Source organism: Lonchura striata, chromosome 8 (genome assembly GCF_050655825.1).
Source record: "Lonchura striata isolate lonStrDom1 chromosome 8, ASM5065582v1, whole genome shotgun sequence".
Lineage (NCBI taxonomy): Eukaryota > Metazoa > Chordata > Aves > Passeriformes > Estrildidae > Lonchura > Lonchura striata.
Genome location: NC_140710.1, coordinates 30,718,192 through 30,732,505, shown reverse-complemented (window position 1 = coordinate 30,732,505; position 14,314 = coordinate 30,718,192). Strand labels below are relative to the sequence as shown.

Below are 14,314 nucleotides of genomic sequence, written 5' to 3'. Positions count from 1 at the left end.
GTCTTTCAGTTGCATCTTTCCATTAATTTTTTTATTATAATTGAGCTTCTTTTGGGTTCTAATATTTTGAATCGTGGTCTACATAGTTCTGATTTTGCAGTAACTGGATTTTTTTAAAGTTCCATTATGTTCATACTAGCTAGCAGTTTTGAATAAAACAATATTACTCAGTAGCCCCAACTTCCACTTCTGCTCAGCATATTCCCTAGGAACTGCTGCATTCAGTTACTGGCCTTCGAAGTTGCAATCAAGAGATTCTGTGGACTGAAATTCCATTTTAAAATTCTGTGCATAGCTCTGTAGAAGGGGGAGCAGGGAGATCCAATTTTATATTAAAGGTGAAAGTCAAGCTAGCAGCGCTTTTTAGGTAGGCAAGGGTGATCTTTTGGAAGCATAATGGTAACAGTGGGATTTGTTCTATGTGGTCAAGTACTTCAGATCTTTTCCTATGCACTGATCTTTGGTAAATAAACTTTTAATACCCTAACAACATATTTAGTCTGTGCAATGGGGAGGGAAGACTCTGTGCCTGGACTAACTGCTGTGCACTTTTTCATTCTAAACTTTTAAAGCTTAAATCATTTGTTTGTGTGCATGTTGATGTTTGATCTGCCAGTACTTGCTTCTTTTTTGTCCTGTTTGTTTCTTTTCAGGAAATGGTTTGAAAATGCTCATGAAGCGGGCTTTGAAGTTTAAGGATCCATTGTTAATGAAGATGATCAGAAATATTTCACAACATGATGGGCCAACTAAAAGCCAGTTTATTGTAAGCATTAGGTCTTACCTAATGTGATCTTGTTATTTATCCTTCTGGAAAAGTCTGGTTCTGGAGAGCTGCCATGGTTTGTTTTGTAGGGTGTCCAGTTTAAGTTTCCTTGTCTGTCCTGGGGTGATTTATGTTTTGTTTTATATTGCTATCTCATCTGGTAGATCAGAGTTTGGATCCCCCACTAAAGGGAAAACAGGTCTTAAGCCTTATCCAATAGGTTTCAAAACAAACACACAAACCCAAGCAAACAAACAAAAATGCCCCAGCTGCTGGAGTGAACATCATAAAAATTAAATTATCCTAAATTTCTGCTTTTGGACCTAGAGAGAAAAATCTGGTGTGTTTTTTTTTTTTTTCCTTCAGTGTGCCAAGTGTGATTTTATTTGTAGGTATTTTAAATACTTAATATTTAAATACTGATCCTGTAAAGCCACCCTTTTGAAAGAAAAGGAGGAAAAGCCATTTTTCCCCTGTTAATGTCCTCAGAAAAATCTTCTAGTTATTTATTAAAATCTTTAGGTAAAGAGCTCCATTACTGCCTCTAATGCAGGATGGTTTTCTCTTTCTTCTTTTCCTTTTTTTCTAAGAGCTTTTTTAAACTCTGTGTAGTAGTAACCACTTTTGGAACGTTGGAAACAAATGATCCACATCTCTTGAAAATGAAAGATGGAGGAGAAGAGTTCCTGAAATGTTTTCTTGGATTATTCATCAACTGGAATTGAAACTGCCTTATTAGTCCTTATTTCAGGAGCAAAGTCTCTTTAGTTTTCTTTTGAGAACTAGCTTTAGTTTGGCTGAGATGTGAGCTCTTCAGAAATCCAGTTTATTCATTTGTAATGCTTGTTGCTCTATTTTCTTCAGGAATATGTTGGTGATCTAGCAGCTCAAATATCAAATTTTGAAGAAGAAGAGTTTGTGATTGAATGCCTGGGAACACTTGCAAATTTGACCTTACCAGAGTTGGACTGGGAACTTGTGCTGAAGGAATACAAACTGGTTCCATATCTCAAGGATAAGTTAAAACCAGGTCTGTACAAAGTTGGATTGGGCTTCCAAAGCAGGGTCTCTCCAAGAATATTTTGAGTGCTCAGAGTAGAGTCTATTTACCTTTATAATTTGTGGTTGTTTAGGAAAACAGAACACTGAAGAATAGAATCATGTCTGCAGATAAATACACAACTGCCGGTTGATTAAGAATTCCTGAGAGAGGTAATACTTCCTACTTGCTGCCTTGTGCCTTAGCAGGTTCTGCTGAAGATGACCTTGTTTTGGAAGTGGTGATCATGATTGGGACTGTGTCCATGGATGACTCCTGTGCTGCTCTGCTGGCTAAATCTGGGATCATCCCTGCACTCATCGAGCTGCTGAACGGTAAATTTGCCATGTGTGACCTGTGCACAGCAGGAGCTGTGATTGGCTTTACTCTGTCCTTGCAGTGCAGGGGTTGGTGTTTGTATGAGGAAGGAGGAGCAGTTCTCTGTTAGTGATGGATTCTGAGTAGTGGTTTCAGAGATTTGGGTTTTCCCACACCTTCATAACTCTTTAACCATCAAAAACTTCTATTTGTGAGATTTGAAATCGTGGTGGATTTTTTTTTCCTCCTTGCAGCTCAACAGGAAGATGATGAGTTTGTCTGCCAGATCATCTATGTATTTTATCAGATGGTGTTCCACCAAGCCACCAGAGATGTCATCATCAAGGAAACACGTATCTTTTTACAGATTAAACATCTGGAGTTGCAGCACTTAATTTGCCATTGCTGGTTTGACTTCTGTTTCTCTTGCAGTAACCTCATGATCTCAGAGGTTTCTTTGTAAATGTTTATTTCAGCTGAAATAAAAATCCAAGCAGCCTAAGCATGTAAAGGGACTGTAAGGTTAATAGTAAAGATTAAAACTTAGTTTGCTTTGAAGCAGGGAGGGGAGTAGAAGGGGGATCACTGGACCAGCTGACTCACTAGTTGCTATCCAATCTGATTTACTGTCTGAATTTGTTTTGCAAATCATAATTAAATTCATAGTTCATAGAAGAACGTATGTAGAGCACAAGCAAACTTTTTGTATTGCAGCATTGTACAAATATGTTGCATGGTCTGAAATTTTGTGGGCCTTAACTGAATGTTGAATTATATTGAAGCATTCAGAATGGGCTGAATGAGCCCTGTGAGTGATAGCAAATTAGTGATTCCATTGCTAACAATACAAAGAATACTTCTTCATGTTCTTTTTGCCTTTAATCTCTGTGGAATATCTGAGAAGCCATTTGGGTGGTTCTTGGTGTCCTGTTTGGACTCCTAGGTTGCTTGCTTTAAAAAATTAAATATAAGAAGTTGCATCTCTTGCTAATTCTGGAATGATCAAGCACCAACATTTGAAAAATGCTTTCTTGCTACATGAGATGAAAAATTCCTGCCTCTGCTTCTTAGTGAAATTTGAAGTTTGAAGAACCCAGGGTTGTGAGGGGGAGAAAACAAATGTTTTTCTCCTTAACAGCTGCTTTGCAGAAGCTCCAGCGTACCTCATAGACCTGATGCATGATAAAAACGCTGAGATCCGCAAGGTCTGTGACAACACTCTGGATATCATAGCGGTAGGTCTGGCTTTCTTCGTCCTTCCAGAGCCTCTTTACACAAGAGAATGCTGAAATAACTAAATATATTGCAAATCAAAAGTATTTTTCTTGTGCCACTTTCTAACCATATGGATAAAAGATGAATTTTCAGGGCACAATGACAATCATTAGGCTGTGCATCAAACTTCCAAAAAAGTGTGTGTGTATTTTGAAAATTCATACAAGTTACCTTTACACTTTTTAAAAGTGCTTCTAGACTTTTATAAATTAGTCACATTACATAAGTGTGCCAAGTTTTCATTATTTCTTAGTTCTCCAAACAAATGGCTCTTGTTACCCAGCAGCTTTATTCAGCTTCTCTACATTGCCTGATGCCAATATTTGTTTCAAAAAGAAAATGTGGCAGCGATCCTGATGCTGGCTGTTCCCTGCTGAGGGAACAGTCACTGTAATATTGTCTTCACCTTTTGGATAGGTTTCTTTAGCTACATAACTTAATTTGTCCAACAATCCATGGATCACAGTCAACTTTTGGGACAGTTGTATTACACTGGTAAATTGGAAAAAAGAAAGAATACTGAATTATCAAGTAATGTTGAGGATTGTAGTGACTACATTCTTTTGGGTATAGAGTAGCTGTCATGAAATTAAATTTTATAGTCAAAAACAATTTAAGTCAAGAGCAGCAGTACCTATGGCTTTTTCAGTCATCTACATTGTTCCTTTTTCAGTTTAATTGCATGTATTCCAGTTCGTTCTCTGAAAAGTTCAATATAGTTTAAGGCTGAACTTACACTGCAAAATCCTATATATAGTCTATATATAATTAATAATGTCTTCTAATTTAATAGTGAAATAACATAATATTTTCTGAACTGGATTTCTTTTTATCTGGCTCTGCCTTTTCTTCATGGAGGTATGGAATGACAATCTGCTCCAGTGGCAGAGTTGCTGTAGATATTCATTAAGGACTATATTTAAATTCAGATGAATTTACACTTAGTACTTATTTATGATGTGCATCATGTTCAGCTTAATATAATCAGCTATTTCTAGGGACATCTCCAATAGTAACAGTGGAAAGACTTTTTTATCTTCGGGGTGAAGCTGGACAATCTTAAGTGCATCAAGCACTTGTTTTACCTTGAGGCCAGTGCAGTTTTGAAGTGACTCACATGTTGATTTGTTCGAATGGGGAAGCTTTACAGTGAGGTGTGTTGTAATATTATTAAGCGAAATTTATAGAATCTATAAGAATAAACATACAAAAATACAGCTTCACAGTCAATATTACCATCTGAATAAAATATACTTGGCTTTTTTTTACCTTCCTAAGAACACAAAATCTTTATGCTCACCATGAGTCAGTGAGGAGTGCCAAGATAATGGAATGGAAAGGCTTCTCAACTTGCAAAAAGCCCTGGACAGGACTTTCAGGGCCTTGAGGAAGAATAAAGGGAAGAAATGTTGTGCTGTGGTTACTGGGAGTGGAGAAGGAGACACCAAACACATACTGAGAGCAGCTTCCATGGTGGTAAATTATATTTTTCTTTGCTGTGGAGCAATGCCACACTTAGAATGGTGTTAGCTGGTGAGTTAGGAGAGTTCCTTTTCCAAGAGCCTCTTTCTGGCTTTATTATCTGGGCGTTGGGGTTATAAGTTGCATGAACACCATGACCCTGAGTGGAACAGGAAGCATAATGTGCTCTCTTTTCTGGAAGACAAAGAGAACCACTAATTAATTGATTGCTTTCTCAGTCATGTTGGAATCTGGTTGCACTTGTGTCTCTCGGTACAAAAAAATCACAAAGCAAAAAAGGCAATGTATTCTAAATAGTGATGATAGGAATTATAAGAGAGTTAAGTTATCAGAAGCTCAGATCTTGCTAGGTGTTAAAGGAATGATACAGCAGGCTATAAACACAGAGGTGTTTGGTTGTGGGGCACTTTTACACCAGCAGTGCCTGCTGAGGTGTCTGAACAGTCTCCAAGAGTGATGGAACTTCTTATCTGTGCTAAATCCACAACAAGCAAACCTTCACTTTTTGGTCTTGTTGCACACATGCTGACAAGAGCAAGTCTTCTGATGGAAGTCAGAAAATAAATGTTGGGGAGTAGATTTGAAAATAATTTCTACTCAAGGAGACAAATGCTTCTTTCACTCATCAATGAGCTGTATATACTGTGATTGAAATAGCACTGGAGAAAATCACATGGCTTATAAGCCTTAGGGGAGAAATGCTTTCTGTAGTAAAGTAATTGTCACAGAAATTATGGAAATGTTACACTAGTGATGATTTGTTTAATATAGCTTGGCTGGACTCTGCCACTGATGAACTGAAACAGATGTGCTGCTTTAGCACAATATATACTGGGCAGTCTCAGTTTTGCACTGGGAGAAGCAAGATATCCCTTTTGTCAAAAAAAGTCTGAGTTGATGATTTCAGAATGCTTTAGTTTCAGTCATGTGCTGAGCTTTGGCAGCAATCAGTCAGTTCAGTGTTCTTGTGCTCCTGAAGAGTGGGGCAGCTCTCAGGGCTTAGCTGAAGGCCTGGAATCAGCAGCTGGTACAGGAGTCTCAAGCAAATTAATATCCCTTTTCCCCTGGTTCAGAAGCCTGGAGAACTGCAGCTCCAAGTTTGTGGAAAGATATGTCAGCTTACCTGAGATGGTTTTATTCTGTTCACTTTAGGCAACATTATCAAGAGCCAAGAGAACTACTAATCTCTCAGGTTCCTTATTATTTTTCTGCTCCTACTCAGTTTAATTGCAAACTAATTTCCTCATTTATACAAAGGATATTTAATTAACCATCATCAGATCCTAGGACTCTGTAGTCTGACCCTTTCGCCTGATTTTCCTCTTCAGTGCCTTTGCAGCTTTGAATCCAGATCTGCTCTATGTACCATCATGTTTCTCTTATGATCAAGAGTGGATCACAATACTTCCTACAGCAGTAAAACATCTTTTAGTTACAGCATTGTCCATGGGATTTAGGAAGAGCCTCATGTCTAAGCTGTTTTACCAGCTCTCTTTCTTTGCCCTGAGTATTTGTAATGAATGGCAAATAATGTTTGCCTTTTATGGATTTCATTGTTAATGAACAGTTTGCATCTTTCTGTGTTAGCTAAGCTCCCTGATAGAAATCCTTCATGTTGGGAATGCTGGAATTTCACCTTAGAAGCAGGAATGTGCTGTGAACCCTCTGTGCTCTGGGGTTTGGAGCCAGCTGTATGAGATATTGGCCAGCTCTCTTAGAGTCAGGGAAGAGCAGACCACAGGGATTTGGTGTGGGCTTTATTTGAATGGCCAGCATGCTCTGAAAATAGATAACCTTTGACTCCAGCTTGGTGTCCTCTTTCCATGAAGAGTGCTGCAGTCACTCCAGGAAAAAAGGTGCTCCCTTCACTTGACAGGACCCCCTTTCTGTGGTGCATCTTGTTGCCCTGTTATCCTGTAGCAAACATGAAAACAGAGGGGCGGGCAGAAGGGCAGCGAGGGGCTGGGGCTGCAGCTGAACTTTCCTGTGTTCATTGTTCAATTTGCCAGCAGTCTGCTTTGGTCCTGGTTGCTTCTTGTGGCTCTGCCTGCAGCAGAGTAACCACAGGCAGCATTAGATAGGGCAAGAGCATCCTGGTTGTTTTTGTCTTCACATAAAACCTGCCTTGGACAGATTCTCTTTCAGCACTGGTGCCTGCTCTCTGGCTTTGTAGGACTGCGAAGGTCAAGCAAACCACTGATCTGTTACATAACAGGTTTCCATAACATTCCTCCAAAAGGGACATAAAAAAAGTTTCTCTAGCTATTGCCAGTGTAGGAACTTTGAGAGTGCCCTACATTTTATGGAGCCACATAAATTTAGAGGGCATCAATGATTACTCTTTTTTCCTTGCCTTGCCATTAGTTTCAGCTCTCAGATTAGTGTGAGCTTCCTGTCAGAATTTATTTATAGTATTGAAGCTGATTGTGAAGCAGTGACTCCAAGATGCACAGGTGTAAGTGGTGGGAGGATTTTTTCCTGCCCTGTGAAGGAATTACCCTGCAGTGGTACTTACCCTGAGGTAGGTGTGGTAGGCACCTGCAGAAGGTGATCCCTAACATCTGTTTCTCTCCTTGGTTTATAGAGGCACAGAGTTAAAATCACATGCCTAACTTTTGAATAGCTAGACGAGATAAATTTTTTCTTTCTTAATAAATGGTTAATTTAATATTTCATGTAAACAGTAGGTTTTTAATGAAGAATGTAACAAATCACTGAGTAGAGCCTTGAGCATAATGAGCCTTCTACTTATTGTACAGCAGTTTTGGTTCAGGATGAGGAATCACATCAAATGAACCCTACTACAGACCCAATTAAAGGGCAACCACATTAAAGTGAAAAGGAAAATCTGTTTTTCATCAGCTGTGAGGGAACACAAAGCAGATCTGTGTAGCTCTGTGTTATCCTATAGTGTGTTAATCAGATACAAGGTGTGACGGAAGCCAGTGACAAAGGGGACCCTGATAGGGAACAGACACGCTCTGATAATGGGCCAGTTAACGCTTCATAATATTTCAATGGTTCAGTAGTAAACAAAGCTGGAAGGAGAACTTCAAAAAGGATGGCACATTCCTCCCAGAGTCAAGCTATACATCTTCTATGACACTTCTGGATTTATGGAAACCGAATGTTAAAACTAGTGATGTCAGGGAGCTCCAAAGAGAATAAAATCAGCTTTGAGAATTCCTCCTTTTAAGTTTCTGACCATGACTGCCGCGTTTGAGGGGGGTGGTGCTGGAAAATAGGCACATTCTGTTCACCTTCTCATTCTCCTTTGCTTTTCCAGTAGCCTAACATTTAAAAGGGCTGGAGCTCAAAGCTATAGGTGTATCTCCATAATTTTTAGCTTTCTGGTTTTGTTTGCAGAGATTCCCTTTTAAAAAAATGAGGGCTTCTCCTTCTTTTTGTTTAAAAAGATTTTGTGTTTAAAAATCAAAACAACCCCCCCCCCACACACACACATACAATAGTAATAAAAAAGATTTTAATAGCTCCAAATATAATTACTGGAAGAGTTGCAGTCTTTTAGGGAATTGTTTTGCTCTAAATGTCTTTAATTTTGTTTCTTTGTGCCTTTTGGCTGTAGTCCTGCATTTACAGCTTTTCTTCCATTCTGATGTTATTCCATTAATCATTTACCCAGTGGTGGTTCTGCATATTTCCATGGAAAATCTACAGACATATTCCTGATGTAACACTACTTAACTGAACTTCTTTTGTGCTGAGGTTATGTAAATCATTCTAGACTACTACAAATCTTCCTTTTCTGTGATTGCTGCCAGAATGACACTCCTGACAAAACTGATCATTGATCTAGTTCTGGTGCAGTCACTTCTTTGTAACATTTGTACCTTGCTGTTTTCACTGGGAATGAACAGCAAGAATAAAGTTGTCAAAAGTGCTTGAATGGATAAATTGTGGTTTTTAAGTAATGTGCTGTTCAATTGTTAATACCATTTTCCAAAATTTAGATTAATTATTGAGGAAAAATATCTGGAAGTCTTAAGCCTCTTAATATAGCATGGGAAATGTAGAATATATTCTGCCCTGCTGTCATCAGCTGAAGGAGTTAGAATCTGAGAAATGTTAAATTATTTTTGCAAGAGGATGTAAGAAGTTGATATCTATTTCTGACAGATAATCAGCATGTTCAGACAGTGGTGTGAGTGGAACTCTGATGTCAGGAACTGGGATACATTTAGGGTTGTAACTTTGGGAATATTCTAGTGTTTTCAAAGTGCATTGATGGTAAATATGAATGAGGTGATTTAGCTGATGGCCTTTTGGCTTTTGGGAACTTTGAAAAGTAAACAGGATAATGTAAAAGGGATTCAGCTTTCACAGAGCTTAATCTAATTTGCTGTTTGTTAAATTTGTTTATTTTCCTCCCCTTCTTTGCAATCATGACTTCTGGGAATAGTGTTCTTGAGAGTGCAGTATGATTTCTGGCAGGTACAAGATGTTTCTCTAAAGCCTGTAAGTAATTCACAACTGCTGGAGGGTGACATAACAGCCAGCCCAGGGTTTAGCTCTGGCAGATGCAGCAGAGGAGCGGTTTCCAAGGTGATGGTCAGATGTCATCACTGAAAGTCATGCCTTGTCTTTTTTTTATGGGTCATTTTATAAATTTCAGTGATGAGCTTGCTTTTTCCAAGTTTTTATTGTTACTTCTAGTTTTTCTTTTTAATCAAGAGTGGAAATGGGAGGAAAAAATCAAGAAATAGCCCGAGGGGTTCTTTGCCAAACAGTATGAGGTGTTTGTGTTTGTTGGATTTTGGTTTTGTCTCTTCTCCCTCCCTAAGACTGCAGTAATCCTGACAGATGAAGTGGAATTTTGCTTCTCTAGTCACTGAGAATATCTACAGATCCCTCAGGTGATACTTGCTCTGGGTGTGGAAGCTGAGCAGGACACCAGGTTTTGGACAGGATCACTGAACAGGAGTGCCAAGATGGTGAGGAGTAGAATTAGCAAGGTCTAGGAACCAGTGTTGATCAGAGCTGGAATTGGAGAAATTGAGAATAATGAAATCTTGGATGTTCTGCATACTTGGTGGCAATATTGAAGAAGCCTTTGCCAGACTGGCAAGGCCAGCTGGCTTTTGTGTTATCCACCAGCCCAAAGTGGAAATGTATGGCATCAATGAAGACAAGGCTAGTTGAATATTAAGTCAGTTTAAAACCTCTAGTTCAGACTATAGAGTTTTCAGGAGTTGAACCTGAGCTCCTAAGCCAGCTGAGTCTGCCTTCTCTGCCATTTTATGGCCTCTGGTTGTAGGCAGATCTACTTTGGCATGTCTGACAGGAGCAGAAATTCCCACTTCCACAGCCAAGGCATTGTTACTAATTGTGTATCATCTTCAGAGCTAAGTAAAACAGATTTTTAAAGCCTTAAACTACTCCAGCTTGGATCTCTGAGGAAAGTCTAGATCGTGTGTTCATCACCATGAGAGTTAAGAAATTATTTTCAACTTTTCTCTCCTTTGTCGTTAGGTTAGAAGACAGTGGAGTGGGATGTGTTTCACAAGGATATTTCTTTCCACAAGAAGAAACATTCTGGTTAGGGATATTATTCTTGCTCACAATACTTTGGTTTAAAAAAGCACAAATTGTGGTGCATTATTTGTAACTATTCCCAAATTGATACCATGTGCAGATTTTCATATGTTGATGAGCTTCCTAGAGATAGCTGGGCCCTATCTTCCCAGCAGGATTGAGGAACTGACTGTTACCCATGGACTGGTGTTCCCTCTGTGGAAATCAACAGCCCCCAAAATCTGCTCTGTTGAGAAGATCCTTCTCTGCACAGCTGATTCCAGTGACCATAGGTTATCTCCCTTCATGTTGGTGTCCCTTTACATGAATATCACATCACTTGAGTACAATTAGGCTGTAATCCAGATTGAAATGTCATGCCTATATGTTTTTCTGTAGTGACTGGAACCTATATCCTATTTTACTCGGCTTTCTGGAGAAGTTCCTCTCAGAGTTTACTTGCCTACCATCTTTGTGGTTGTTTGACATTATTCATAAAATTTCACAAGAAGTTGAAATTAAATTCATGCTGGAGCTTATGAAATTAAAGTAAATTTATTCGTTTTATCACAGCCTTTTTTCTTAATAATTTTTTTAGTAACTAGTTGTCCTAGAAAATGCTCATCTAATCAAGGTGTGCACAGTTTTTCGTCAGTGCTAATAATTAATTACAAAAAATCCCCTGAAGATTGGCAGTAATTGGGTCTTCTCAATTAAACCAAATGAGGAGACTGCTGATGGAACTGTTCTGTTCAAAGTAGGAGTTTTTACTGGATGGTGTGAAGTTCCAAACCATGAAGGGAAGATTGTACTGCTGTAGCACAAACCCAAATGATGCCCAATGCTTGCAAAATCCCTTTTGCTCAAAAAACATGAAGCTGAGTAGAGCGTTTAAGTCACTGGACCCTGAACTGGCATCTTTTGCTGATGATGGATTCCCCTGCCATTTCCTGTTACACCAGCTTTCTCTACAGCTGATACTAAACCACTGTGTGGTGATTTTTACCAGGAATATGATGAGGAATGGGCTAAAAAAATCCAGACGGAGAAGTTTCGATGGCACAACTCGCAGTGGCTGGAGATGGTGGAGAGCCGGCAGATGGACGAGAGCGAGCAGTACCTGTACGGGGATGATCCCATCGAGCCCTACATCCATGAGGGGGACATTCTGGAGAGACCTGACCTCTACTATAGTGCAGGTAAAGCAGCACCTGTCACTATTTGACACTGGGATTGCCACCTCTGCATTTCCAGTGGGAGCCTGAGCAGGGCCTGACTCAAACCAGTATTACAGTTCCTGTTTTGTGGTACTGGGAGCAGCACTGATGCCAGCCAAGGACGGGCTTGTCCTTTTTGGGGTTGATGCCATGGAGTGGCTTCCTAGGACAAGATTAAGAGAGTAAAAGTGGGCATTTATTAAAGGCCTTCAATAGGTACACCTTGGGCAGCCATAAGCCTTCTAGAGGCTATACCCAGGATTTTCAGACAATTATAAGTTTGGTTCATTTACATATCAAGGGTTAATCCTCCAATTACAGCTTCAGGTAATGAAGTCATATTCCCCCAGTTTGCTGCTCCCCATTTCACTTTTTGTTGATACTTTTCAGGGCCTGAGGCTGTAGGGTGCCTTGAGTTTCAGGCCCAGAGGGATTGTTTTGTGTGACCAAAATGTGGATACAGTAGCTAACACTCTGTATGGAGTTTAGAGTTATACACTAAAGCAGTACAGGATTTGAAAAATACAAAACCTAAAATCCTAAGACATCAGGGTATTAGTAATGGATTAAGTACTGCATATCCATGATTTTAGGAAATGTTACAGGTCTGCAGGAATAATGAGTAGACCTGTCTCAGAGAGCTGATGGACCATGACAATGGAGTCAAGTAAAAGTGGTCCATGCTTGTTCTTCCCACCTATTTCTTGTGTCCATAGTTTGCTTGCTCTCTAAACAAAATCTTCTCATCCCTGTTAAATTCACAGCTATAGGATTTATGCTGAGTTTTGTTCTGCCTATTGTTTTAGTTGTGCAATGGGATTTTTATTGCAGATAATGATGAAAGACTTCAGTTGAGTCTCAGCAAATTTGTAGATTCTGTAGCAGAGGCCATAATTTCATGACTTTAATCCACCTGTATGATTTTTGCTGTTGTATATCTAGGATTTAGGGAAGTGTGTGAATCTCTTATGTAAATGCTGATTTATCTAATCCAGTGTTGCCAGCTGTTCAGGAGGAAGGTTCAATAAAACTTTGCAGGAGACAATAATGAAATAATTTGCCCAGTGGATAAATGTCTTCATAACTTTTTGTAACTAGGAGTTGGCTTACCCTCTCAAACTTGTGGGTTTAGATCCTTTTCAAACTCCTGGATAACTGAATGCATGATTTTTTGCTTTTTTTTAATTGCTGGGTTTGAGTCTGTGTTTTTCATTTTCCACATAAGTGTCCAGTCCTCTGCCATGAAGTATGAGTCACAAAATTCTGTGACTCTGGATCAATTTGCAGGAAGAGTAATTAGAAAAACAAAACCACTAAACCCCATAGTCTTCACTCATAGTTGCTGCAAGAAAATAATTGTGCAAGATCTCAGTAGCATTTCAAATACTGTTCTCAAAGGATATCAGAACATAAGGCTTCTTTTTCTTCTGCCATAGCAACTTGCCTCTTAGTGTCATAGTTTTTCCCTTTTGGATTTTTTGTGTTGGAATTGATACTTGACTGGGAAGGAAAGGTAGAATTCTGGTGATATGTTGTGCAGATGTTTGAAATGTGCTTTTGTTTTTAAAGGTAGCCCTTTTTAAAGAGTGATTATATTCAAAAGGTAGATTCACTTCTCAGGTTCATTGCAACAAGTGTCAGTAACTGTGTGCTTCTGCAATTTCCTAGACTTCAGCTTTGAAATGTGGCATCTCAAAAGTGACATGATATTCCTTTGAAAAGGCTATAGGTTGAGGTATCAATTGGAGTAGGGATTTGGATTTCTGAAGGACAGATCATTACTTAGTGAAAAAACTCCCAAACTCACCAAAAGAACAAATCTTTATACAGTCAGAAATGAAATACTTGTATTTCAGTTTTATAATTTTAGAAGTGATCTACACTGATGGCTGTCAGTACAAGTCCCACATTGACCATAATCGTTCTTGAGCTCACTGATGGCAAGATGAGTTCCTTATTTCCTGACAGGCCAATCTCTCTCTTGCACAGTAATTTAAATCTACATGAAAAATGTGGTAGAATCTCTGAAGTTACCTTCCTGAGCTCAGTGCCTCTTGCTCTGAAAGTACATGACCTAATTTATGTTGAAATGTACATAACAACAGATGTCCTTTAACTGTGTAATCACATTTTCTGCAGCTGATGCTCTCCATGTGCTTTCATTTTCCTATAAATTCATGTGAGCCATAACTCTGAGTGTTATGGTTTGACTGTTAACACTCTTGATTGAAGACACTTTAAGTAGTGTTAGCAGTAGCCTCAGAGTTAAAATGTAGTGCTTGCTTTATTAATACAGAGGCATATGTTATTTTTATGTTTCTCTGCTCTCAAAGAAGAGAAGTTTTAACCTAGCCTGGCTATTTAAAAGACATAGTCACTTAAAAGGATTGTTTTTAATCTGAAGTGCTGCAGGTATAAAAATGATATAAGTGATAAAAGGTCCTCCTCACTTCAGTTCAGTGGAGCATACAGACTAGGGGGTGAGCTAGAAAAAATTGGCACAAGTCTTAATAAAGGCCATTTCAACTTTCCTTTCACTTCTTTGGACATTTTCTATTTGTGTGATGTCACGGGGTACCCGTGTCCCACTGAATATGCTGAGAGACAGCAATATTGATCCCTGCCAGAACACTTGCTTGTCAAGTCATACTCCTTCACATACTGTACACACATGTCTGCAATTAG

At 39.0% G+C, this 14,314-nt stretch overlaps 1 protein-coding gene across 11 annotated transcripts in view; it reads left to right on the top strand.

Moving 5' to 3' along the window:
* The window catches only part of KIFAP3 (kinesin associated protein 3), a 67,410-nt gene that overhangs the window by 30,805 nt on the left and 22,291 nt on the right, over positions 1–14,314 (top strand). For 6 of the 11 annotated variants that reach the window (XM_021546014.3, XM_021546012.3, XM_021546017.4 and 3 more), the window contains exons 13-18: positions 654–766; positions 1,631–1,796; positions 2,012–2,140; positions 2,378–2,476; positions 3,273–3,358; positions 11,422–11,611. In XM_021546014.3, coding sequence (XP_021401689.1) covers positions 654–766; positions 1,631–1,796; positions 2,012–2,140; positions 2,378–2,476; positions 3,273–3,358; positions 11,422–11,611 — 783 coding nt within the window. The remainder of the gene's footprint in view (positions 1–653; positions 767–1,630; positions 1,797–2,011; positions 2,141–2,377; positions 2,477–3,272; positions 3,359–11,421; positions 11,612–14,314) is intronic. The other 5 variants (XM_021546016.3, XM_021546013.3, XM_085586819.1 and 2 more) reach the window with 1 other exon arrangement.